The 27610-nt window shown below is 44.5% G+C and overlaps 2 protein-coding genes across 4 annotated transcripts; one reads left to right on the top strand and one right to left on the bottom strand.

Moving 5' to 3' along the window:
- The first annotated feature begins 812 nt into the window (after positions 1-812).
- Positions 813-25820, top strand: CG30377 (uncharacterized protein). Of its 2 annotated transcripts, NM_136485.4 has the most exons (5): positions 813-946; positions 1611-1718; positions 11735-12228; positions 16231-18232; positions 25145-25820. In NM_136485.4, the coding sequence occupies exons 3-5, from the start codon at positions 11741-11743 to the stop codon at positions 25346-25348; spliced, it is 2694 nt and encodes an 897-aa protein (NP_610329.2). In that variant the 5' UTR covers positions 813-946; positions 1611-1718; positions 11735-11740; the 3' UTR covers positions 25349-25820. The 2 variants fall into 2 exon arrangements, with proteins under 2 accessions (NP_610329.2, NP_001286171.1); NM_001299242.1 differs by having other exon boundaries at positions 813-1718.
- CG12159 (uncharacterized protein) lies at positions 25815-27266 on the bottom strand. 2 transcript variants are annotated; one of them, NM_206054.3, is made up of 3 exons: positions 26689-27266; positions 26183-26309; positions 25815-25970 (listed from the first exon to the last, which is right to left on the bottom strand). In NM_206054.3, the coding sequence occupies exons 1-3, from the start codon at positions 27138-27140 to the stop codon at positions 25956-25958; spliced, it is 594 nt and encodes a 197-aa protein (NP_995776.1). In that variant the 5' UTR covers positions 27141-27266; the 3' UTR covers positions 25815-25955. The 2 variants fall into 2 exon arrangements, with proteins under 2 accessions (NP_995776.1, NP_610330.1); NM_136486.4 differs by lacking the exon at positions 25815-25970 and having other exon boundaries at positions 25999-26309.
- Between the last annotated feature and the right edge of the window lie 344 nt (positions 27267-27610).

Genomic DNA, 27610 nt, shown 5'->3' on the forward strand with positions numbered 1-27610 from the left:
GTGAAATGGCAATGAATTTCGCCACATCGCACTAGGGCCCTTCGCCATTTGGTTTGTTTTTATTGTTTTATGCGCTATTACTTCCACTTTGATGAAGGGCTCGTCCCGAAGGATGCTGCACTCAATGCGCTGCTCCGTCGCCAGCCCCTCGTCACCGCAATTTAGTGACGTCAATGGCTAAATGACTGAGTGGCCAAATAGCAATGGCAGAGTGCTGCCTTTTGTGGCTGTTCCTTTTTTTATGGACACGCCTGTGAGTGCGGTTAAGCGGCGAGACGTTGCGCCATTAATGCGAAGCGTAGTTTTGGGCGCGCTACTGAAAGTTGCAAGTTGGCAGTAGGATGGCGGTTACAGTGCGGGTACTTCGGCCATAAACGGAAGTCAATAGCCAGACATTAGCCAAAAGCTTTAAAAGTTAAATGAAAGTCTATATAAGTGACAAGATTACAGTTCTTGATGAATGCGGACATTCTCGATGTGAAAGGATTGAAAAGATTGAATAGCAATAAGCCACAGAAAATACCATAAAAATATATTTTGATTTATTCCAAGATTACATTTTAATAAATGATTCTTTAAAATATGAAGCAAATCAGTTAGTTTTTGATATAGATACGCAGTGTTCTCTCTTAAGAGATAGCAATAAAGTTGGATATTGAAGATTTGAGACCAACCTCTTTAACTTCATCAGCCCAAAAGTATGCTATCTATTAAAGATCCTACCGATTACCAAGTGCCGCCCAACAAAAACAAGAAGCAACCGACTGACCGAGTTGGCAGACTCAACTCTTCGCCTTGTCTTCGCAGCGCTCAGTTTCTTTCAGCCAGTCGTTCGCGTCGGTTGTCCGTTGTTGCGTGTCCGTTGTCGCCTGTCCATTGTCGGTTGTTGCTTGCTGCGCGTAGCGTGTTGCGTGTTGCGCCTTGTCGGCGGTTGTTGCAGGTTGCCGTACGTCGCCGCTGCGATTCTTTCGCCCTGCACGCAGCCTCCGTGCGACACTCGAACTGAGAAGGCGTGATTTAAGGGGGCTGGAAATAAGAAAACACTCCAGTCTTTTGCTATTCTGACACAATTTCGCGGCGAAGCACAAAAAGAGTGCAGAAATCGCAAGAGCAGCGCGAAACAGCAAGGAACGTGTGTGTGTGTGTGTGTAAAATACATATACTGAAATGTGCATTCGACAACAATAGCGGAGAAAAGTGAGGGAAGAAACAAAAGCGAAGAGGTGCCCAGGCAGAAATTGGAAATAAACAAAAAGAAATTGCATAAGTCGGATTTTGGCGTGCGCTTTGCGCATCTTCTTCCGGCTAGCTGCTGCAATATTTGAGTGGCTTCTGCCGTTTATCCCGCGAGAAAAACCAAAAAACCAAATAAAAAAAAAAAACTAAAAAACAAACAGTAAACAACTAAAAAAGCGAGTTAAGACCGAGAGACTTTTTACAACATTTTAATCAACTGCGCTGGGCCTTCGCTTGACCATTTGACTTTTTTCGAACAAGTTTGCAGTCAAGTTTGTGGCTCGCTGTGTGCGTTTTCGGCAATTAAAGCCCATTAATGCAATTGTTGCCATCCAATTTCTATATTTCCACGTGTGTGTGCGCGCGCCTTTTAGCCGTTAAAGTCAAACATTTATGCAACTCGGCCGAAAGCAGCAGCAGCAGCAGGAAAATCGACATCTGGCCAAGGGACGTACTACATTCGCAATTGAAGTCTGTGTGAGGTGAGGCAATTAACATAAACCAATTACGGCTAATTACAATTAAACAAATTACTCGCCGCAAATCGTGCTCGAATCGCCGCTGGTTCTGCCATTAAAATGATATGGAATTTGCATAAATTAGATAAGGATTAACGGCAAATAGAACAAAAACCCAGACGAGGACCAAAAACCGATGTGGCATTTTTCCATTTGAAATTGTCCTGGCCTTAATGACCTCGTAAAAAAAGGGAGCAACAAAATAAAATTAGGAACAAAGTGTGCGTAATTGATGCAGTCGAATGCCGCAAATTTAACACAAAAAGCATAAAACTAAATATAAGGGTATGCATTATGCATTGCATAGTTTATGATTAGAATTTCAAATGTTAACAACTAAAATTATTAACATAATTTGCTTATTATCGTATGTTTTTAAGCACAATTAATATTGCATCATTGCAATAATAGTAACTTTAATTTATTAAATGAACATTATGGATATAAGTTTTTACTCGGTTTTAGATACGCTTTTCACTTTCTCAACCGATTGAAATTGTGCATACTCCCCTGCCAGTTGAAGAGTATCTCGTAATCAGCCCTTAAAATCTCTTTGCACTCTTAATTGCAAAGTATTCGGCTCAGCAAACACTTAATTTCAGCAATTTCAATGGCAAATAAATTGAAATTGCGCTGCATTTATTTACAAATTACATTTACATACTTCACAGTGTTAATTAAATTTCCCAATTTCCCAACTGCACTCCGCCAGGCAACCAAGCAGCCAACTAACCAACCAACAACTTGAACGCTGCAAATCATCCGCTGATGATTTAATTTTTGGCCACAGCCTTAAATTGGCTTTTTGGTTTGGCTTTTGGCTAATCATAAATAGGAATTCCTGTCACAGCGTTTGGTCTGCGTTGTGTCCAAAAAGTGGCAGGTGGAAGCGATTCATTAGCCCCGTTGGCCCATAAATATCCGCAGTCATTCCCATAGTTAGAATCAGAGTTCTTTTGCCAGTGCGACGACGACTCCCACTAAGATTTGTGCATTAATTGCTTGACTAAGCAGCGTCGAAAGCTCATAACGAGTTTGATTCACCAAACCAGTTGAATGGCTGAGAAAACACACAGATAAAACACACATAAAATCATCATCACCATCATGCAAAAACAAAAAAAAAAAAACCCCAAACAAACGCCCCAAACGAAGCTGGAATTAGATAATATTTAATGTGATGGGCGCCCCTCCTCGTTGCCATTTATATTATAGTATTTGTTCGTTTGTTCGGCAATCCAAAGATGCAATGGAAATACATTTCAATTATCACCACCATGTTTGCAGTGAAAACTGCTAAGTGCTGTTTAAGCGTCCGTCCGAAAACGATAATTAATCATATTACACATACGCCCATTGCGCCACAGCGACGCATCTCCCACAATTATGATGTCTATTAATAGTGGAGAAAAACCAAACCAAATCGATTACAACAATTGTGGGTGTTGCTCGGGGCTCAGCTTTGGCGAAATTAATGAGGCAACCAACTTAAAATATGAATGAATGAATGCGGTCATTGACAAACTATGAACACACACACACAGATGGGGGGGCATTTTCAATAAATATAATATTTAAAACCAAGCGCAGTAGGCAAATAAATATTCCAATTTCATTATGTGGTTTGGGCTGTTCATTGCAAGTCGACTGACTGCAACCCCAGACTGGCCACAATTACTAATTGCGGTTTTGTAAAATGTTCATGGGCAGAAAGAAACCACAGCTGTTGATGCTTTCAAGTGGTTAAAGTTCACAGAAACATTTCCAATAATATTCATAATTGAATTAGCGCATTTATGAACGTGTTAACCTGTAATTTCCTAGCAAATCGATTATGATAACAAAACATAACTAGCTACATATATGACCAACTTTCCCACACCTTGTCTTCATAAATTCACCTGTTGTAGGTGCTTAAAATAACTATGGGTTTTCTGAAACAACTATAAAAGTCAACTCGTCAAATAGATCAAATTGTTGGCAGCACGACAAGTCGATTATTTAACAATTTTTGTGGAACTGAGGAATTCGCACAGCTACGGCAAGTGAAAGGTTCGTCGAACCGGAATTAGCTGCGGCCAGATTCGGGCATTATTCGGGCGAATTTGGCTCGGATGGCGATAAACCAGTCAGGAGTGATAAGCTCGTGCATAGAACATGGCCAGAAACACGTTTGGCTCGGACGGCAGACAGCCGAAAATAAGTATTAAACAAAAATATTTAAAAATAAACAACGCCAAATAATGACCGAACCTTGATTTGATCGAGCAAACTATATATTACATATCTGCATTATCTGGTGATAACGAACCCGATCGCATTTTATAGCTTGTCTGATCCATTTTTTAGAACGTCCCTGCGGCAAGAGACTGATGGATATTGCGATCCGATCCGAGCAAAGCAGATCGAAGTTGATATATAATTTATTGGCCACCGCTGGGCACTTATTTTCGGTCTTGTTGGACTGTTTTGTTCCGAGCGTGTCAACTAATTAAGCAAAAATACGACTGAGAGTCAATTGGAAACAAGTTCCAGCAAACACTCGTCGTGCTATTCACATCCATTAGCATTCGGTTAATCGAGCTTGGATCGGTTTCGCGATCTGGAGACATTAAAATCGAATTAATAATTCGCATCGAACATAAAAAACAAACGCATTGAGCTTGCTGGCGCATTAAATGCTCATTTTTCAAGATCAGGGGGCATCCGGTGACATCGATACATCAGCATTCAATTGATTTAAATAGTCTTAATTGTTTGCGATTTGGCTCACAGCCACCTCTCACACACAATGGCCAATGGCCAGTGGCTAGTGGCCAGCACGGCAGACTTGAACCCGAAACCCACTATTACGATTATGAGGCTAATTTCCATCATAATGGATCTCGGCCTGGCCAAGTGCCATAAACCCGTTTCCACACACATTAGCATAGACACACTCACACACACACACACACACACCATCGCCGAAATGGCGGGGCATTCGATGCAAGTGCATTCGAGCCCACCAAACAAATGCCCCCTAATTGGCGGCCAGGCCCCAAATTGATTGGGTGACCGACCGACTGGTTTCGGGCCTCGGGGTTTCCCTCTGTCGCTCACGGCCAATTAATTGGCCATTTCTCGTTGGCCCAAATACACGGACATCCGGCCCCTTTGACCGCCTCGACTGCCTTGCACAACTTTCAAGTTCAGAGCGCGGTCAATAAATCGCACTTGTTGCACTTGCTGCGCCGCACTTGTTGCTGCTGCGGATGCTGCTGCTGCTGTTGCTGTTGCTGCTGCTACTCTTTTATGACAGCTCTTTATTGTGTTAACAAAAAGCAAATGTCAAATGCTGACTTGGCCACTGCTATTGACCTTGACTGAGCTGCTCTGCTTTGTTGAACTTCAATAAGATTATGCATATGAGTGTATGCGAATGGAGCAGGCAGGCCATCGTTGATTTCGCTACTTATGCGGGCACTAAATTGATTTCTAGTCACTCATAATTCGAAAAATGGCACAGTTGCCTATGTTATGGTATAAGGTTATTCATTTGGGTGAGGATCTTTCACTTAACCGTTTCAATTCGCAAAATATCATGGTCCAGAAAAGCCCAAGAACAAGGAACCGGGGTCACCAAAACACATCATGACAATATGAAAGAATATCCAGTTGCTAAACAATTAACACCAATATATTTCGCTAGTAAATTAATGTATATCTAATATTAGCAAAGTTGTAAGATGGCACCAAAAGGCACCCATAAGCAGATCTCATCAAATCCCTTCTATGTTCGACATTTATTGTTGTGCCTAGTTAGGTTTCACAATGCAGAAGAGTTCCTTCGAGTGCAGGAAAGCCTTGAGCCCACCAACATTCGTATCTGGCATGATGATAAACCTTTTGGTTGGCCTGCCAGTGCGTTCTATTCGCCATGTTTGCGCAGTTGTCGGTGCTCAACAGGCCATAAGCAACCCACTCCCACGCCCGCGCCCACGCCCGCTCCCAGTGACGCAGTGCGTCAAGTGGCACATGGCAACCTACAGGCTGCAACAAGCCGCAAAGCCGGTTCATCTCGCATTTCGCAGGGCAAGCCGGAGTATTTAAGCCCCTGAACATCCTTTTCAATGGCTTTTGGACGCCCGGGAAAAATGTAAGAGGCAAAAACTAGTTTAACGTCCACAAACGCAATCGCACTATATGCAGCTGCCTTCCTAATATTTTTTCAAATTTCATTTTAGTGCCAAGCTGCCAGGCAGTCAGCTTGTGTGTTTATTTGGATTAAGCTGTACATGTTTTTTATGGTGTAGTTGTAGGGGGGGGGGGGGAGGGGCAAGGAACATGGAAAGAGACTTATGAACAACTTGTGTCTATATGCCTTTGCTCTCATCTTTGGCTTAGCCTTTTTTTTTTAACTTTTCGCCTTTAATTAAAGTCGGAACATTAATTTGATGCAGCTTGAAGAGGGACGAAGATATGTGTAAAAAGGTTAGTTTGTTAAAGGACTCTCAGTCACTTTCAGGACACCTTTTCCACTACTTTGGCATCAAAGTTTTTTTTTCCGGATCTATTGAGGGTAACTTATTGGCTTATTGGCTTCGGTTAATAAAGTTGATTTTAAGTGGTTGGTACTGTTTGCTATGGATATATTGCTTTTCAGATTGTAGGTCATAAATTTGAGACTCATCGAGAGCCTTTCAAAAATCTGCCTCGTATATTTCCTTCTCCTTTGGCTTAATAACATTCTTGTATTTTCCCCTTTTTTAATTAAAGTCAGTGAACATTTTTTGGCCCGAGAGCGAAAGTTGGGAAATGAGGAAAGCTGGAAAAATAAACTCCAAACACCGGCAACAAAAACCAGATTGCCTGCAACACGGCTTTGAATAAACAGAAAGGAAAACCAAACGGCAAGTGCAATGAAAAACACCCGAAAGGGGGTGGTGGCAGTTGTTTGGTGGGTGGGTGAGTCAAGTGATTGCCGCTTGACTGATCCGCTCGGCGGGATTGGCTCCACGGGAGGGCAGGGGCAGCTCACTGGAGCAGCTGTTGGCAGCGCGTCGAGTTCCTCTTGGTGTGCATGCATAATTGGCGGCCGTCCGTCCATCGCGCCTTTGGTTTATAAACAAAATGTTATATGTATCTGTCTTGTTTTTCGTTCAATGTCTGTCCATTCTATTTCGGGCCGGAGCTTCTGCTCTTTGGCCGAATTTTTTAGAGCGTCGTTGATGGCCAATGCGACCGAGGAGCGGGCAAGGTTAATTGGAAGCCAGCGTTCTCCTCCAAGCGAAGCAATCGAGTGGCCGACAAACTGCCTGGTTATTACAGCACACTGAACAAAATTGCCACTGTAATTCATCATAATTAAAAGGGTATCTTAAATACTAAAGTACTTACTCATGAAACTTATGGATAGAAATCTATTAAAATATATTCATTAACTGTCCAAATGAGTCTTATACCATTGAAAAAACACTCTTGGTAGCATAAGCTGCCTTTAAAAATTACAAAATATTGTTTGCTGTGCATTCATTGACAAGAAGATTTCTTTGAGTATCCGATGATGAACGGAACTACGCCAAGTATCTGAAGCCCCAAGGGCAAGGTTCGACTTAGCATAAATTTACGACCCTCGGCATTATGTATTGTCAACAAGGCGGCCACCGTTCGTTCTAATGGAGCCCAGTTCGAGTTCGAGTTCGATCCGAAACTGCACACACAATCACACGGAAACTGGACGGCCAAGTGGCTCTATGGCTCTGGGCCATTTACATAATCTTTGGCCAGCACTGCCACTTGCGATTTATTGGCCAAAAGACTAGCCAGCCCACTACCATGGCTTGCACTTAATTATGCTCGTTATATTTTATAACTTATTTACTTGCGGACGAGAGATGGCGGCGGTTATCTAATTTATGCGCGTTGATTTGATAGCTTACACTTGGATAAATCTCAATTTAATAATAGCACTCTGGCAGCAATCTAACAATCAATCAGCACGAGTTGTTGTTCGAGATATTTTTAACAATATATGGAGCAGAATGGCATGAGAACTATTAGGTCAGCTAAATATATGAATACTTTAGTGACAGGTTACTACAAGAACCATATAGAAAGGAAATATTAGTCAAAATTTGTGCCATAATGACTAAGAAACATATCAGTCTACAATTCACATTTTTGTTCCTTGTTTCTTTACGAAAGCACAAGTCTCCGGGGCAGAAGTTCTCCGCTTAGCTCTTTGCTATTTATTACCTTAAGTTATGCTTTCAAAAAGCCGCAATCCAAGCCAAAGACCCTAATTAGATGACTTCCAAGAGCGGGAAAAAGGCTGAAATGTACAACAGGCTAATGCGTCTGCAATTAGCATTAACCCAGTGCGTTTTTATCACACTGAAACGCAATTATGGGTTCAGTTCAGCGGGCAGTGCAGCGCATTAATTGCCACCAACTCGCCGCAATCATCGTTGCAAAATGTCTCTTTGAGTCCAACTAATTAAGGGGTTTTGCGCCAGTTGGCGGCTCCAGCCTCAATGACGAACGGCGACAGTTGACGGGGAAACCACCGGTGGGTGTCTGACGGGGTGGTGCTGCTGTGGTGCAGTGGTGCAGCGGAGTGGGTGGTGCAACGAGCCGTGAACGTTCAAAGCGTCAGCACCTCCTGGCCCAAAAAATAGAAATAAAAAAGAAGGCGAGTGGCCAACAGCCTCGGACGTAATGAGTGGGAGGGCGTAAAGTGCTTACAAACAATATAACTAAGGGCTTAAAGCACCCTAAAAGTCAAACGTACGTGTTGCTTAATTTATTTTATGTGCCGAGTGCTTTTTATTTGTTTCCCCTTTCAAATCATTAATCCGATTGCCAGCACTTTTTTCTCTAAACAATCATATTACATCTGACCTAAGGGAACTGAATGCTTTTGTCTGTTATGATTGTTTAGTGCTGCAAGTACAGAAAACACCCCAGACGAGACCTTTAACCTACCAAAATATCGACTTATAAACAGATAATCTTGTTTACTTGTTAATGTTAATAATTTAGCCAAATGACGTAAAGAAGCAGTTATCATAGAAACAGACTTGCAAAGCAAATCTTGTTAACAAACTATACAGGCCTTCGGATTCAATGGCATTTAAAGCATTCAAAAAACATTTGAACATTTATCTGGTTTTTAAGATCGTAAGCTTATTGTTTTAATTACTTTGTTCTAATTTGTTTTATTTTTCTATAAAAAGAGTATATTAGTTACCTCATTAAATGTTGAAGGGGAAGTGTAAAAGAAAACCCTTTTATTTTTGCCAACCGGCTGAAGAAACTTTTGAATAGTGGCATTAAAAGGGAAATTTTTTCTCTTGCTTCTTTGCAAGCAGACAAACCTGATAAGCATTTTGGGTAACTCTTGTTCGTTTGTGCAAATGCAGTTTGATGTTGCCGCATGCCAGCTGATGTTGCGCTTTACTAGTGGCTGCTGTTGCGATGTTGTGCCCTGTAGGGCAGTGTAAACTATTAACAAAAACGCAATTTTGCAATGTGGCTGGGAAACAATGCAGATTTTGTGTTGCGGTTTTACATCGGCAACATTTGCGGAGATTTCTTTGCGGATTGTCTTGACTACTCGCTTGGGCAATCCGGGTTTGTCGCTTAAGTCTTTTGTTTGGCCCGTCGCGATGATGAATTCATGGCAAATAAGTCAAGGCGGAGGCATCGCTTGGCAACGCGATCGATTTAGTCGATTCCGATTCCACTGCCGATGCCGATGCCAATCCGTTTTTAGACTGGCACTTGGACGTGCTGGGGCAATTGACTCATTAAAATATCAAAAGCCACCGCAGGCATTCTGATTGAAGAGCGAACTATAAATAAAGCCCTCACGTCCCCATGCCCAGTATTTTTATTCACATATTCATAACTCAAGTGGCGGTCACTTCAACAGTCGATTGTTTGGCCAGAAAATAGAAGAAGAACGCGTCGAAACTCTATTATATCACTGTTTTTCGGCCAAAGTTGTGCAACATTTGCATTCGAATAGCTGCGGCAACGAGTATGCCCAAACCAAGTGAATGGAGTGGAGGCCCCAGCTCTCCTCCTCCTCCTTCACTGATTTGACAAACTGCTCCAGTTTGATGGGTTCGTCGCCATGATTTGTAGAAGTTGCCAACTGCTGTTTATGTTTTTTTTTTTTTTTTGCAGTCGGTGCTTTGGAAGACGACAAAGTAACTTTGAGTTGTCACTTGGGCAACAGAACTAGAAAAACTCAGTGCTCGCACGTATGTCACTGTACGTTTGTCTTGACCATGGCACACAAATGCATGCGGCATGTCATCAGCCACTGCAGCGGCATGGTAACACGATCGCCGATTAATCTACCACCATTATTATCTCCGCGATTATGGCGCTTGCTGGCACAGAAATCCGTCAATCGAGGCGCCTCATCAGCCCCATGAAGTGTTGGCGGCCAAGTCAACCGCAAAGTTATCGAGAAACCCATCAGATTCAATAGCACTGGCTGCCCAAATTATAGTGCTTACACTTTTCTAAGAAATTCCTGGCTTACAGTGTCTTCGATTGAAAAAGGCACTAAAAGCATGTGCACTTTCGCTAGTCGTTAGGGCTACAAATCGTTATTTTTAAATGAAAATTGTTCAGCTAGTAGGTATTTATTAATCACATCACATAATTCAGTAACATAACGTAAAGAAGTACCTGTGCAAGATTACTATGCAAATTGCTTATAAAAAACTATTGGTAGGTAGTCAGTAACTTCTTAATAAGTTTATTGCTCTTAAGGCTACCTTTGCACTATACTTAAACAACAGATTGTTTCCACAGAGCGTCAGTTATGTAAGGTCCGATTTTGCATGCCTACATTTTTCCGATCAGATAGTGCATAGGGAAAAATGGGACATTACCCAAAGTGGCATTTCGGATTTGCACCCACCCGGAATTATCGTCAATGGGGCATAGCTTGCATAGGTGGGCAATAATTTTGGCTTTCGGCGGGTGGCTTGTATCACTTAATGCTTTCGACGAGGTCTGCAATCTGTGCGGCTTGAAAACTGCTGATTGCCGCACCGGCGACTAAAACGACTAAAACTTAAACCGCAGAAACAGCAGTCTGGACAGCGTTCAGTCGATAATGCGGAACCTATGGCACGATGATGAGCCCACTGGCCAGCCACATTGGGCGGCGATGATGAAGCTGTCAGCACGGCGCACTTATCTATCGATCACACACATAACTGCACCATCCCAGCCAGACTCCATGGAACGCCTTGCCGTAAATGCAGTTGGGTGCATCAGCGGTTTGGTTTTGGGGGGGGGGGGGGGTAGGTGTGTGTGCTTTGCACTATCGGCGGGCGTTTACCACGTTACCATAAATTATGACTGGGGGAGGCAACACGCGCGCTGCACAAAAATTATGCAATCGCGCAAAACCCTTTTTGGCTAATTAATGCAAAGTCATGAGCGAGGCAAAAACGCTTGCATCAACGAAACGCGACTGCAACGTGGCCACCAAGTGCATTCTTTGCGAGCGCCAAACAAGTTCCACTTCCACTTACAACTCCACTTGAAGCACCACTCGCAGCTCCACTTGGAGCTCCAGTTGGCCAAAGCGGATGCATTGGAGACGCCGCTGGCAAAGAGCCGTAAACGCCGGAGCGTAAAATTGTGCAAGCTCCCGCTCGTGTTGTTGGAAGATAATAACCCTCTTTAAGGCAGCCACGATGATGTTTCCAAGTTCCCAGCGTTCAGAATTAATATAGTTAGTTCTGGATAAGATAGTATCTTTAAAATTTTACTGCTTGTAAACTGTTTTCATAAATTAAAACCGAAAGACATGTGCACCAAACTTTGCAAATAGTGTGGTCATGGTACACAATTCAATTGTGTAAATAAACTGCATATCTATGAACAAGCATTTAAGCCAATTGAGTGTAGGGATTAGATAATATTGCCCATTAATTTTGTTATTTTAATAAAGTGCCTGCATTTTACAGACAACCATGCCCATTTGCAAAAGTTCACCGGGTACGGCGAGCAACAAAACAGCCACGGATATATCCGCCGACCACGTGACGGAAGCGGCCCAGGTGAAGCGGACGCGGGAGCAGGCCTACTTCAACTCCTACGACTTCGATGCAATCGAGGTGCTGCCCTACGAGGAGGAGGACGACGAGGCGGGAGGCACCAGTCACAGCAGGAGCAGGAGCAGGAGCCAGAGCCGTAGCCAAAGTCGTTGCGGAAGCAGCAGCAGCCGGAGCAGCAGCACCAGGAGCTACTCCGCAGCCAAGGAGCCCGTTGCCGGCCACAAGTTTGCCTATCTGCAACGCCTGGGCGCCTTTTTTGCTCGCAACGGAGGTGGAGCAGGCGAATCGGGATCGGGAGAAGCTGCTGGTATAGCTGCTCCAAGTGGAGGAGGTGCATCCAACGCGGCGCCCAAGGGAAGCAGCGAAAATTTTCTACTGCCACGAGCCATGCTTAAATATCAAAGGTGAGGATGCAAACTAACTGAAGAGCATAAAGTGCAGGCCATCAAAAAATAACAATTTAGAATTTGAAATAATGTATCTCTTATATAATATATTTTAGACAATACCTACCTACTATGCCATACTAAAATCTTTAGAAACTTCTCCAACGCCTCATTTACAACTTAAGTAATATTTCCTAGCCATTGATGCCCATCGCTGAGCATCGACCTTCAGCGCTCCGACCTTGACTTGCATGGTAAAGGGGAGTGGGAGGGGGGAAAAGAAAACCTCAGACCCAGAAAAGGCACGACCGTTGCAGATCGGAAACTCCACTCGCTGGTAATGCAATTACGGACGCAACACTTCACGGTTCCAGCCACTTGAACAGGCGGCGATATTTTGTAATTATGTTGTTCGGAGCCAATTAGCGCGGCATTAAGCCGGATAGCAATCAATGGCGGCGGAGTGTTGCCCTAAATGGGGATTATGATTGCCAGAACCATCTTCCCAGATCGGCCAGATGCGATGGGCAACCTGTTGCTGCGGCAGCAGCCATGTATGTAAATCATGTCTGCAGCGGCGGCGAAGTTCAAGTTGCCGCTGCAGTGTGGCTGCTGCTGCATCGAGCAATGCGGTTTTTGGCGCCTGTTGTCAGCCTTCACCTCTTTTTCTGATTGTATGTACACATATAAGTGCACATACATACATATCTCGTTGCCTTTGGAGAAGCTTGGCAAACACTTGACGGCGGTCATCGTCGCAGCAGCAGTAGCAGCAGCAACAACAGCAGCAACAACAGCAGCAACAGCAGCAGCAGCAACTGCAGACAGCTGCAACAATTACGTTTATTAATTGAAATTAAAGAAGCCACCAGCAGAAGCAGCAGCAGCAGCTCATGATCTTCGAATCACCGAAGGTCAGAAGCTGAGAGCCCGTTTTGGTTTGAAATATTTATCAAAAATACAAAATAAATACTTGTGGATACACACATGTGCGCATATACAGATGGATATATATGAGTATGCATATGCATTAAGTCGTGCCGCGTATTGACAGCAATTTCAATTAATTGGCGGATAGTTTCGGTTTCCAACTCGTTTCAGCTATTTTGGTCATTGCATGAGGCAGATTATGGAAATCAGGCAATGACACGATAGCCATGATAAGATAATCCGGCAGATATGCTGTCAAAATAGCAAACGATTCGCAGCGGATCAAGGAAAGAGCCGAGTTTCCCATCAAGGTCACAGCGTACCCATCGCCGCCCTTTGGCGAACCCAAATCGATTTGCGATTCACCCGGCGTTGGAACTACATATATACTCATACTACTCACGCATGCTAACTAAAATTGAAACTGAAACCCCGGGGGGGGAGTGGACTTCGCACAGTAGCTCTTCCATGGCGACCTTGGCCAAGTGCGATTCCATTGTCCCATTGGCCCCCATCAATGCAGTTAGACGGCGCGGCGATCAATTGTTAATACTCGTCGCTAATTTGTATTCAATTTTTGAGACCGCCTAGGCCATAGTTATATCTCTGGCTTATGCCAAGGTCGGCGCTTAGCCAGTCCAACCGACCAAAGCCCGTTAAACATCCATCTCGAGCGCTAAGCATGTGCGAAATCGCCGATATAATCGCTGCAATAAAAACGCGTTGGCCCATTGATTGATTAGCAATTGATAGACAGACGGGCAGATCGCGGCTTAGATGACCAATAAGTCACCCAGTCCAGTCGCCTGTAATTTGTCTTGGCAAGCAGTCAACAACAATTAGCAGCCACACTATGGTGTTTGCTAACGGTCTATAATCGTCCGCCCGTCCGCATGTCCGCATGTCCGCAAGTTCCCTTGTCCGCCAAATCAGCTTGTCCGCTCGATCTGCAAGTCCAGCTCGCCAGTGCTAGCCAGTGTTCCGTGCATGCAAACGAGGCTGAACATTTTAATTAACACAGTTCGAACAAACAAAATAAACATATGCCCCAAGATTGCAAAATATTTCATGAGCGAAAAAAGGTAACCTTGCCGCTTCTGTTGGTGCGATATCTATGGCCCGCTGCCACTACGCATCGCTGGCCGTGCCACCAAAACAGATACATACATATAACAACACCACTGACCGCCACTTATCAATTTTTGGGCGCGTAACGCACCGACTTGCCGTACAAGAATCGTACGAAAAGCTGCAGCCACAGTATCTGGTAGCAACGGGCGCTATTACGCAACTCCCAGCACTCATTCCGCTTGGCCAAAAGCCAACGTTGACCTACTCGTAGTGCCAATCGGCGGCTAGTGCATATGGAACCCAAAATCGCGAACTTGTTACCGATCGTAAGTGAGTTATTAAAGCAGTGCCACTGGCGCCAGGCGGTCAAAAATGCAAATCCGCCGCAGAGAAAATGCAAATGCCGTGCGATTAGAATATCGAATAATTCTACTTGCGTGAAGGAGCAATCAATCAGTGCAGCTCTTGGCCAAATAAATAAGTCCCTTAGGGGGTTAGTCGATGTTGTTGACTTGTGGAGTTAATATATGTATGTTACCTTCGATTTTTGATAACAAACAGATTAATGGACAACTCTTCAAAAGACAACGAATGGCTAATTCGAAAGGCTTACACAATTTGGGATGGGCTAAAAATTGCTCAACTGATTGATGATGGGTAAAGTTAATTCATTCAATAAGAGATAAGGATCAGAATGAATAATGTGATATGTAGTTGCGCGTTTCAGCCAGTAAGTCATACCAACAAGCTAGTTAAAGAGGACAAATTGGTAAGATGTAAATATCAGTAGATAACAGCATATCACAAGCTCACTCCTTCTTTAACATTTAAAACTGTATAGCAGATTACAGGACTTTGATTTGTAGTAACTTGGATTTATCCGACTTGGCTACAAAGATATTGGCAAAAAGTTAAAAAGTAACCCCATAAATTTGCACCAAAACAGTCGGTAGCCATCTGTAAAGAGTTCGGTGAAGTTTAGTGCGCTCCGCAGTGGGATGCTTCCGTTCCGTTCCATTCAATTAAGTTTCCATTTCATTTCGCTGCACTTAGCCGGCACCGCCGCTCCTCATCCTGTGCCCCCCAAGTCATCAGGCAGCGCCGGATTTCATGGTTCACCAAAAATTTGGCCCGAACTTACCCACACACGCTGGCCGAGAGCGGCAGAAACTCGGCCAAATGCGACTCAAAGCAGTAGACTTCACTTGCATGCCTAACTTTACAGTTAGGCAGTGAAATAAAACCGAGAAGCAGGCAAAAATCAAACAAACCGAAAGCTAACCGAATTGCAACAGTTAGTGAGGCCGAAATCCTGTTTAGAACGAGTTTATTTGAATTGAAATCGAATTTGTATGTTGATGCTGATGCTGAATTTCTAAAACACGCTTTCAAACCTATGTCTATTTGTTTATTCATACAGTACAGGCAGAGCAAGAACCAAATATGATTACCGAGAGTAAGTATCTCCTGGACATCCGGGAGATGTTCTCTGGGGAATCCCAGTCTGATTCCCCAACGATATTTGCATGTCAGCCGGTTGAGTAGAAATGGAAAACGTAAGCAGAGCAACTAACCCAGTTAACCAGTTTTCGCTTTCGGCTGTGAACTTTTTAATAGCTTACACCATGGGAAAGAAAGAAACCACAAAGGTTTTTTGGTTTTTTGTCGCTTAAAAATATTTGACAGACAAGTGTGACAAAAATAAAAAAAAAAAACAAGGTGTTATGGCATGAGTTTCAGTTCAGTAAAGTGCATTAGCTGAAGAGAGGCATTTTCATTAAGATTTATGAATTATTAGGATTAGAAAGATGCGATAAACCAAAGTTGGTTGTAAGCAAAAAATCAGGGTATTGGCCCATAGTACTTTGCTCGTTTCCCAGTCAGTTGGCGACGTATAAACAAAACGGCGATTGCGAAAAACCAACAAAAACCGCTTTCCAACGCCAGGTTTCCCTTTCATCCGACTGTTTTTCAAAGCTTTTTATGGCTCTTTCTTTCGCTTTCCCGCTCTCGTTGCAGCACGGCGACAGCATCAGCCTCGCCATCGTCCACATCCACGGCAGCGGTTGCAATGCCACTGAAGAATGGACTGGCCAATGGAATGGGGAATGCAATTGGTCACGACCAACAGCTGGAGGCGACCGGCAGCGCGGGGGAGCGCAGCAAGAAGTGCTCGATTGCGTCCAATGTCAGCAGCACGCATTCCACGGATTCCGGACTGCCAGTCGCAGCAGCAGCAGTATCAGCATCAGCATCAGCTTCAGCGGCAGCATCTGCGACTGCAGCAACATCTGCTGCAGCAGCGGCAGCAGCAGCACAGGCGGCGCGTGGCGGAGGAGGTGATGGTGGCGGCTCACACTATTCGACGGACAAAAGCGGCTCGTCCGGTTATTACAGCTCCAATGTGTGCTCCACTTACTCGCTGGACGAGCACATCTATTGCGAACCAGTCATCGATGTCCAGGAGAAGATCAAGAGTGTGGCCGCCAGACAGCGGCAAAGACCACCGCTCCAGCTACCAACGAAAGTGGGCGCTCCGCAGGAGGCGCCATCGATAGACCCACCGGAAGGCTCATCGGAAAAGTTGTCCGCAGTGAAGAGTCAGCGCTCGGACATGCAAGATGCAGCCGGAGCTGCCGCATCGAATAGCCATCAAACGCAGTCGAAGGCCGAGGCGGCCGAGGGGCTGCATCACTACAGCAAAAAGCTGCGAGTTCTGGAGACGAGCATCGAGAATCTGGACCGCCACCTGAAGACTTTTCCCAGTCTGTATGCCCAAGAGCATATTGTGAGCTTCATGCAAGTGGCCGGCGCAAGAAACGAAGGCCCACCCCAGGCTCTGGATATTGGAGAGAAGCTAAGGGTCTACAACCAGTTGCCCACCATCATGGAGCAGCAGCAGCAGCAGCAACAGGAGCAGATGGTGGATGATTCATTGCTGGATATTGACCTAGATGCCTTTCTTTTGGCGCCCAACGCGGGGCATCGTGGCATCGACAATCCCAGCTTTCTGAACGACGAGCAGCTGGCGGAGAACAACTACAAGTGCGCCAAGTACATCAACTCCTGTCCCGAAGATGCCTACCGCCTGGAGAGCGAAAGGGGCGGAGCGGGAGGACCTGGTGTGGGCGTGGCAGAGGAGACATATGTCAAGCGGTATGAGGATCAGTTGCACTTCCAGAACACGCGGGAGCTGTTGGAGGACGTCCGTGATAAGATCCGCCTCCTATCGCGTGCCACACCCCCGACTTCGGGCACGCCCACACCCGCCAGCACCCCGCCCTCCGATGTGCCCAAGGAACTGGAAGGGATGATCCACACGCTGAAGCACGAACTAGAGTCGTACCTGCAGCGCATGAACCAGCACAGTGAGCTGGAACTCCGGCAGTTGTGCAGCGGCTTGGGACGCCAGCAGCACGTGGTCCGCATGCAAAACGCCCTGGAACGCAGACGCAGTTGCGCCGATCTTCAACTGAATGCCTACGAGGCAGTACGGGATGGAGTACTCATCTCCGCCAATGGCCGACCTCTCAGCGTTCGCGAGCAGATCATGACCATTCGTTGTGCCAGCGATCCCAACTTCAAGATGAAGCGCAAGTCCATAGCGGAGATCTTTCCCGCCGCCGAATGCTATGTGGAATCGGAGGTCACCACCACCAGTCTCTCGCGCAGTGCCACGCCCTCGCCCGCCTCAACGCCGCAGTTGGAGCTCGAGGCATTGCATCCAGGCCTAGCTACGACCACAATAGTTACGCAAATGCAGCGCAACCTCACCTTCCACAAGCCCATTCTCGCGGTGTCCAACAGCAATCCTGGAGGTGGAAATGTGACGGTGGACGGAGCTGGCGGCAATAAGGCCGAGCGGGATCGGGAGCGGGAAAGCCTCGCCGAGTGGCACCGCAAGAAGCCCAGCATCTGGGAGATGTACTACGGCACCAATCGGCTCCATCAGTCGCTCCTCGGGAAGCAGCGAGGTGGAGGCGAACTGGTCATCAGCAGTGCCCAGCCCACTCTGTCCTATGTGAGTATTGGGGTTTAAGTAGAGTATAGTATATGAATATCCTGTTGAACTGAAAGGTAATGAAATTGATAATGAAGTTAATTCGAAGAGATCACTACATTTCTATTATTTACCTACATATATTGATTTCATTTAATTAAACTACTTTTTTTTAAACCAAAACCAATTGAATAGAAAGGATCTATAAAGTTTATTTCTTTAAATATGAAAGTTCTTGAACTACGTAAAAAATATCAAAAAAATGAGCTATTAGCTTGCATTGCATTTCTAGTGCCCGATTCCATAAATATTTATCTCAGCAATTCAATAAATAAAATTCATCCCCACGGTTAATTTGGTGAAGGAGCATTCACATTACTTTGGTTGCGGTTCATGCAATCGCATAATAATTCCTCGATTCAATTCAGTCCGTAACGAGCGAATTGCTTAATGATAATTTAATTCAATTTGCATTTCAATGGGATTCTATGCGAACAAAATCCACTTCCGTTCACTGAATTAATCAAACTGAAACCGAAATTGATTCTCAAAAAGATTAATTAAAGGCTTGTTAAAATGGATTCAGTAAAGGGTTAATCCCTGATGGAGAAAGCCAATTATACACATGATTAATCCTTTTGGTGTGAGGATAAGCTTTAATAAGTGATGGACCTTGGATTTGCTCCGATTGGATCAAATGAAATACATCCCCATTAGCAAAGCTCGGGTCAAGTGTGTTTCGAAATGATAGCCGTATTTAGATCGACAGCCGCTTGCAGAGATAATTATGAGCTGGCCGGGCCAACGAGGCGTATGATTAATGCCCTGACTAATTGCAGCTCGAGCTAAGTTGCAGCCCGAGGTCGGCAAGCCCAACGAAAATTGAATAGTCGACTGGCCAAACTGTATCAAGTTCGCAGAGCTATTTGCATGGCTTCAGATGTTTTCTGCCCTCAGCTCATTAGCCCGGCCAAATGCTCATCCAATTCGCATTCTAAGCCGCTTCGTGCCACTACAGTTGATCAGCCTCATCCTTGGCCGCAATGCCAGCCGTTTTGGTAGCATCGTGATGCCAGTAATGCCAACACCCGCGCACTTTTAGCCAGAACTCGAGCCACGTCATTCGGAATTCGAATGCCCGTCATCGGACCCCACGTCAGAGATTGTTATGCGCCAGGCGATGCCATCGATAGCATCGATATAATCGCAAGTGTATCCATACAGCCAGTTTCAGAGTCAGGGCCCCTGCTATGCGGCAGTTTGATTAATGAATTCGCTCGGCTACTGTTCCCCATTCGGATAAAGATCTCGATAATTACATCTAATGCGGGTACCACTCCAATCCAAATAGCTACCTTGCCTCGATGGCCCTTCAGGTAATGCCAGATTAAGTCATAATGCCTGTGAGTGAGTACGAATCGAGAGCAGCAACATTGAGAAACAAATAACCATATCAATAAACTCTAGTCTAGCCCGAATGAGGTACCCAATATAGGTTAATTAAATACTTATACATACTTATACTTATTGAAGGGTATTTGACTGCCTGATATCCGCCAAAGAAATGTGTACTCTTAACATTCCGTTACCAATTTTGGCTTCCGTTCTAAGCCTTCCGTTTTCGGTCAGTCGCTTATGCAATATCCGCAGCAGATATAGCCGCGATTCGAGCGATTCGAGTGATTCTGGCCAGCTACTGAACGTCCGAACTCACGCCCGGCATCCCAATGAGTTTTCACTCTCGGCGGAAGGTTTGTTCACCTTTGCGGATCAGATAGCCGATCTATCGCGGGCGATTTGAACTTGAGTGCTGTGGGGCAATCGTGCGAGAGATACGGTTAAGCGACACTGTACCAGTTAACCTTTAAATTCCGTTAAGACGGCGGCAGTGGCAGCCGCATCTCGGCCAACTGGCCATCGATTGCGGCCGCGATAACCGGACGGCCGAAAGCAGCAAGGTGCCAAGTCGGCAAGGCGGTAAGGTGGCAGGGCGGTTGCCAGCCTGCCGTGCAACAAGTGGCAAGAGGTGGCAAGAAGTTGCCCTACAACTCAAATGACCTTTAAGGACGTTGGCTGAAATTCCGCGAGCAGAGAAGCCTCTAAAGACCCATCCTGCAGCTGCTGCCTCCTCGAAAGCCCGCTCGACGAAACTCGTCCCACGGCAATTGGCCGGCAGCAAACGAAACTGAAAACGAAACGGGTTTGCTGTCATGAATGCCAAAACGAAAACGAATCGAAACCGAAATCCAAAATGAAAACGAAACGAAACGAAACTGAAAACGCAGAGAGATGTAAGGCGATCTGGTCCAAAAGCGGCCAAAAGCTGCACGCGTTTTAGTTGCCACAAAGTGTTGCAATCGCATTCGCCACTGGACAGTGGACAGTGGACAGTTGCCACCACTGCCACCCAAACGTTAACTGGGTTATGGCGGATTCCATTTGGGGGGCAGGCCTCAAGAGCAGTCGCTGGTCATGGAGTCGTCAACCTTCTGCGGTTGCCATTTTGTGTACTTAATTGGATCAAATGGTCCAGCTATTCTCATTGGGTTTTCTTAAATTAAATGGGTTTTGAATAGGACAGTTTGTGGTATAAAGTTTATACCGGAATCTTCTTTGAATGATTTGAATTTTCTATATACAAGATATATTGTAAGTCTGGAAAAAAATTTTTTGCTAGGATTAAACTGTTTAGATTGAACCAACGAAGTCCAGGATTTATTGTTTTTATAACCCCTGAAACACATATTTCTAAAACTGTTGCAATTCATTTATCTGATAGATAGTTTATCTGATAGATAGTTTATCTGATAGATAGTTCATTGAACCTTTTCTGCCTGTGCATTGACCACCTTGGGCTCTCTCGGTGCACACACAAATGAATATTGGCCGTTGGTGGCCCAGGGGTATTTGGTTCCACTTCCACGGAAGCTGCGGCACTGCCCGCAATTATGGTATCAAATTTCCAGATATTGCTCATACACCGTGTGCGCCGAGGGAAAGGCAGCAACTAATTAGACAGCCACTGCCACCTGGATTTCGCAATTCTGCCACGCCCACGCGGAGGGGCAGACTCCCACCCTCTCTCCGGCTGTGGGGCCTCCTCCAGCCAGCCTCCCATCGTGCAATTTCCCCACTGCCTGCGGTGGCAAGCGGGGCAGGTGAAAGAAGAAAATTCATTTGCAATTGCATAAATGTTTGCACACACTTTTAAATTGAATTAAATCCGCGCTCAGGCCGGCGACTCGTGGACTTGTTGCCACACTTGCTGGAGTTAGCATAAGCCCGCTAATTGGCGAAGACAAAAAATACGGCTAATGTGTGTAGAAGTGCCCCCCGAAGACATTCACCTGGGATTGGGCCAGACGTCGGATCAGTTGTGGACTTCAGTTCACCGCATTTGGATCAGTGATTTGTGTCGCGAACAATGGACGACCAGTAAACAGCTCCTCAAAAATGGTACACATCCAGCGAACTTGAACTACTTTCGATCAAAAAGACAGATATGAATAGATATTGTATATTAAATGTATCTTAATAATGATCTGAAAAGTTAAAGCTAAGATCGGACATCAGTATGCGTAGAAGTATATTAGTGAAAAGATCCCTGAAAAATGGTAAATATCCAATAAACTTAGACCAAAACAAGTAAGTAGGGCAAATATCAATTTGGTTCTAAGCTCAGAAATCCGGAAAATTATACAAAACTTTGTGTGCCTTAGTTCAGGCATTAGTTTATTCATATTCTATAATTTCTAAAACAAGCAATGATAAACTATAAATTTGGCATTGTGCTGAGCGATGATTAGCATATATGTGGAAATGTTCGGGGAAAATACCCATTCGCTTGAGTCTGCAGATAACATGAAGTACAAGATTGCCCATCGAAGCATACAATCCAAAGTGCATTAAGTGAGATCCATTGTCGCGACGTGAGCAAAGATACGGATTCCCCCATCCGGCGGAGATTACGACGGTCGGCCAGTTGTTCGTGGACGTGTTGAATGTTGTTTTCTCTTGGAGTGACTTCTCAAACCTGATGTATGTGTGTACATATGTATGTACATGTTCGTGGGGCAGCCGCACCAAACTTGGCCAACTTCCAGGGGGGAAGCGGCACACAGAAGCACCTTCAATGTCAGCGTCGGAAAACGTGTGCGGCAAATTAAAACGCCCCGCCGATCGATGGATTTTCTTTCAGAAATTAGCACACACCCAAAAGCTGAACCCGTATTTGGGGGGCACACGGCGTATGCGGTATATGCGATATATGCGATGTGTTTCAAGGCCGGGTTGAGCGGGAATTTACAGCCAGTAGTCGATTTCTCATCGTTTTGCATATATTTGCCGAATTTATGGTTTTTGGCGTTTATTTTTTCATTTTATATAATTTATTTATTTATTATTTGTTGCGTGTGCGTGCTGCTGTACGGCGGCATCATTTGCAAATTAGCTTACAGACAGCTTGCGTCTCCCCTGGCGGCAAAATCGGCAAGATATTCCGGCACCTCTGGGCTTGGGGCCCAAGTTTCAATTCATATCCACCCACGGCGTTTTACACCACAATTGCACTTCATTTGGCATGGCAAGCCAATAAAACCGTTACACTCCAGCTCCCACCAACTGGGGGGAATTCATAGTGCACTGGAAGAAACTATGCTAAAATCAGGTGGTAAAATTAAAAAGAAATATAAGCAGATACATATGTCATCACACTGCGGGGAATCACATATACCCATTGATTAATCAATCTCGAGTCGGTTTATTGCTGCTAATGAACTCCCGAATCGTTTTGGGTTACTAACTTACTAAAATATAATTATAGTAACTGAATGGCAGATCTTTTAGAAACAAGTTTGCTTTCAATGTGAGGCGTCCAATCCATAATTATCCTAGGATTATTATTTGGTACGTCACCGTACCACTATGATTCACTGAAATTGACAAAATCACATTGTAGGCAAAGATTAAATATCCAATCAATCATTATGAAGTAGATATTTTTTTTTCGCTGTGTACCAATACACTTGCAAATGCCGGAATGCGGTAATTGCCCTGCAGCCTCCGACTCCGTCATCATTCGTCGATTACGTCTTGCCTTTTCACAGTACTTTGGCTGATAAACAGCAGCGGTAATCATGAATACACAGATCTATATATATACAGCTATTCGTTCATATTCGTCGACTTTGGACGGCATCACTAACCTCAGACAAGCGAATCATCAGAAAGGGAGAGAAAAGAAGCCGGAAGGCACAAAAGTACCGCAAAGCTGAGTTCATTTCAATTTCACATTTCGATTGTGTGCGTCGCTGGTCGAGCTGCACGTACAGTAGACGCTCGCTAAGGTAAACGCAAAATGGTTAGGTAAGTGCAAATACATAGAAATGCAAAATAAGTTGGTAAAGTAACATTCTAGACCATACCAATCATTTATGCAGTATACTGAGTATTTCTCAATCAGTACATAAAGTTTTTGAAAAAATATAAATACTTTCTTGCCACGCGATGTGCACTGTAGTGGGTGAGCAGGAAAAGAAGTGATCACCCGGATCGAAAACAATGCAGCTTAAAGCGAACCGCAAAAAAAGTTAAGAAAAAATGCCAGAGCCCGCGTCGCAATCATCACAATAAGATGCAAAAATAGGTGTGTGCAAATTGTTGCAGGCAAAATTGTTTGTTCGCCACAGCTCAATTACACACATGCCGAGTGTGTGTGAGTGGTACGATAGTGTGTGTTGAAAGCACTCCAGACACACGCAAAACTACACTTGAATGCCCTTTTAATGACCGCATTGCGTATACGCCGCTTTCTCCCTCGAAATTCGATAAGCGCGATCTCATCTGTCGTTTGGCACAAGCCGTTTGTAGTTTGCCAGCATTTTGGCCAGAAGAACTACTTACATGTGTAGTTAGCCATTTCAAAGTGGTTTTTCAACGGGCAGATTTCCTCACTTCCGCCGGAAGTGGTGGCTAAATGTCATTGGGATATAGAAGTTAGTACAACTAATTCATCTTGTGCACCTGCTGGGTGAAATTTCCGAAGAGTTTCATAACTTTGAAGGTGTTCACCGAGAATCGGACAAAAAAAAAAGGTAACGAATAAAAAGCATCAGCAAAAACGGTTAACGTTTTGTTTCAAGTCTCTATCTTACCTTTTTTTCGCTGTTACTGAAAAGATTTCAAGGTTGTGTCGCTAAAAGTAAGGCGAGCGGGAAAAAATTAAGATGAGCACAGGCGGAGCGACAAAAGCGAAGAAAACAAAGCTCAGTGGGTCAAATTGTTGTGCGTTGGAGCCCTTTTTCGTTTATTTTTCGAGTTTTTAGCACACAACCACCACGCCCTGCTCAACCTGCAAATATTGGCAGGCACGAGACGCTGTTTGGGCTGTGATTTATGGCCAAACATTTTGTGACCTGAAACGCTTGGACGCGACTAGCTTTACATATCTTGGCTCAAATAGGATCGGTGCATTTATGCGCGATTAAAGTGGTCATAATCAATGTCAAGAGAAGATCGTCAGCGGTCGTTGATGGTCAGCGATTTACATAAAAGCGAAGCGCTTATATCATCAAATATTAATTAACTTAATTGCGGGCCCAAGTGGCATTTACAGTGGTAACTCTCCACATCGAACTGCCCCTCGGTGCCTATTTTGGTGGCAGGGTGCAGATATGTGCAGTAAAATGTGGTGATTTTCTCTTTAATTGTTAAATAATAAAATCGCAATATATATATATTTTCTTTAAATGTATATATTTTTTTGAAATACCGAAGTTTACTGATATTAACAATCACTAACTAAGCTAGCTACGTCCATATCCGAAATTTTATAAATGCTTCCAATCTATTCTTAAGCTACCCTACAAAATGAGTGAATTGAAATTTTACCTGGATATTGAAAAACAACTTAAGATGACATCTTACTATTCGCAGCCATCCTCGCGACCCGAATCGGACTTCACGCTCGACCTGCCGCGGGCGGAACAGCTGCGTCTGAAAATGGAGAAGGAGAAGAAGTTCCGCCAAAGATGTCGCTTCATCACCACGTTCCTCAGCCTGGTCTTTTTCCTGCTGACTGTGATGGTGGTCAGCCTGGTTCTGACGCGCGGCAAACGGATGTTTGGCAGCATGATTTGATTTCGGGAATTCCCATCGGGGATGCCGATCGCCGACCCACGCCGTTGGCTATGTAGCCACACCAGTTAGCTCCTAGATCCGACTCTGGTAGGTCGGGAGAATGGAAAATGGCTCGGCGGAATATTACAAACTACAGTGCCAACTACAAATGTAAAACGTTAGCGAAGCTCAAGTTTAGTGTTAGCGGTAGTCGTAAGCTCCTGTGGTATTTCTTGGCAGGGCAGGGCCGCCACAGCCACAGCCGCAGTCGCAGTATTGTTAATAAATTATTTATGTGATCCTAGTTAATAAGTACAAGTTAGTGCATTTGTTTCCGTGCGTACGCGTATACTGCCTGTATCCAGCCTATGTATATCCTTTGTCACAGCTATCCATAAGCCCATTAACCTGTATTAAGTCTACGTTTGTAACCAATTATAGCTAGATTCGTCCTGTGAAAGTGTGAAGAATAAAGAGAGAAGCGAGTACATGTAATATAACATTTATTTATATGGAACATCGACGCAGAGGCGATTTGAAAGCATTGGTATTTATGAGATTTTTAATGCCTTGCATACATATCATCGTAATCGTTATCACAAGTGGTTTTGTTTTCCTTTTTGATTCGTTAAACCTGAACCAACTGCGAGTAGGAGAAATGCAGAGAACTTAGTTATTAGTGGGCTTAGTCGGCTATTGGCTGGCAGCTACAGCTCAAATCTACAAAGCATTAAATAGCTACGAAACAAGGCAAGTTCTGATGAGAAGTGTCGGAAATGGCGGTGCGACCAAACGGATCTTTGGCGTGTGCATGTGTCTGCTATTTCATAATATGCGTATGTTCTGGCGATTGACCTCGAACAGGGTGTGGTCCTCTTCGTCACTATTCACGTCCTCGATGGCCATGGGCAGTGGTGTCAGCTCCTGGTTGGCGCGGTCGCCCTGCACGCCGTACTTGCGCTCCGCCCGGGAAAGTCGGAGCCTGCAATGATTTGCGATTCGATTAGTCTTATCACCAAAAATTGCTAGTATAATAACTTAATAATGTAGGTATGTATGTATAAAGTAAAATTCAGTATATATAGGTAGTCTGTTTTGCATATAGTCCACCGATAAGAATATTTAAAGCTACATATTTAAACATTACGCTTAGTTTTAAATTAGTATTCTAACAATATTTACTGGAAATTTTAATTTCAAGGCACGATAAAGGATCGCTGTAAACTTTTGAAATCCTTAAAAATCTATTCTTTGCTGTTTTACCTTTGCATTACAAAATAATAAGGAAGACTTTGAAATAACCTTTCATGCTTTTCTGGACTCTAGTCTAGAGCTCTAGGATATGTCCTTCATTAACTCACCTATAAACCCTCATAATAAGCAGCAGTATTGCAGTACTGGTGATTCCCACGAGGATGTAGACAACAGCCTGGCCCGGAAAGTCCACATCGGGGGACATGGGAGAGCGTTCAACATGAACATCATCCACGGGAAGACCTCCCGGAGGCTGCACCATTTCCGGTGCCTTGGCATCTCCTGGTGAAACTTGTGTGGCAACCGAAGCACCTGGAGCAACCGGAGCAGGTCCGCCATCGTCTACGACCACCATAGAATCCTTTGGTCCTGCCGGAGGATTCTCTGCTTGCGATTTCTTCACGACTGGCTTTTTGGCCTCCACCTCAGCAGCCGGCGCACTCTGCTCCGCAATTACCACCGTCTTTTGGGGCGTCTGGGTGGCTGCGTCACAGGATTGCTGGTGGAAGAACAGCAGCAGCAGTGCTGCAGCCACTAAGCAGAAGCAGCGACAGGACATCTTTTCGTATCCAACTATCAAAATTACTAAATATAGCCGCTTCTAAGCATAAACAATGACCTTTTAAATTTCTTTGCTGCACTGTTTTTGTTTTGCTTGGCGTCAGAGTTGCCGCACATGTCAAAGCAAACGAATCGAAATTGAAGTAAATGCGTATGCCTTCTATACACGGTCACATTGGTTTGAGTCCTGGAGGAGTTGTGTTTCGTACGGGCATTAGGGTGAACCTGTATAAGACTATATAAGCATACCCTAATTATTTGAAAAGGGTTTTATTATGCAAGTGCTAAGACCAATCGTTTTATATAAAGTATAGATTGTTCTCAAGTTCCAGGAAGTGTGCCCAGGAAAATGACATCTATAAGAAGGTTTCTGTAACCGCTAACGGATTTGTAAAATCTAAGATACGAACCGCGTTGCCGATATTTTACATCACGCTTTGAAGAGCCTAACAGCGATATTTGATATTA

The sequence above is a fragment of the Drosophila melanogaster genome, chromosome 2R (assembly GCF_000001215.4).
Source record: "Drosophila melanogaster chromosome 2R".
In the NCBI taxonomy this organism is placed as follows: domain Eukaryota; kingdom Metazoa; phylum Arthropoda; class Insecta; order Diptera; family Drosophilidae; genus Drosophila; species Drosophila melanogaster.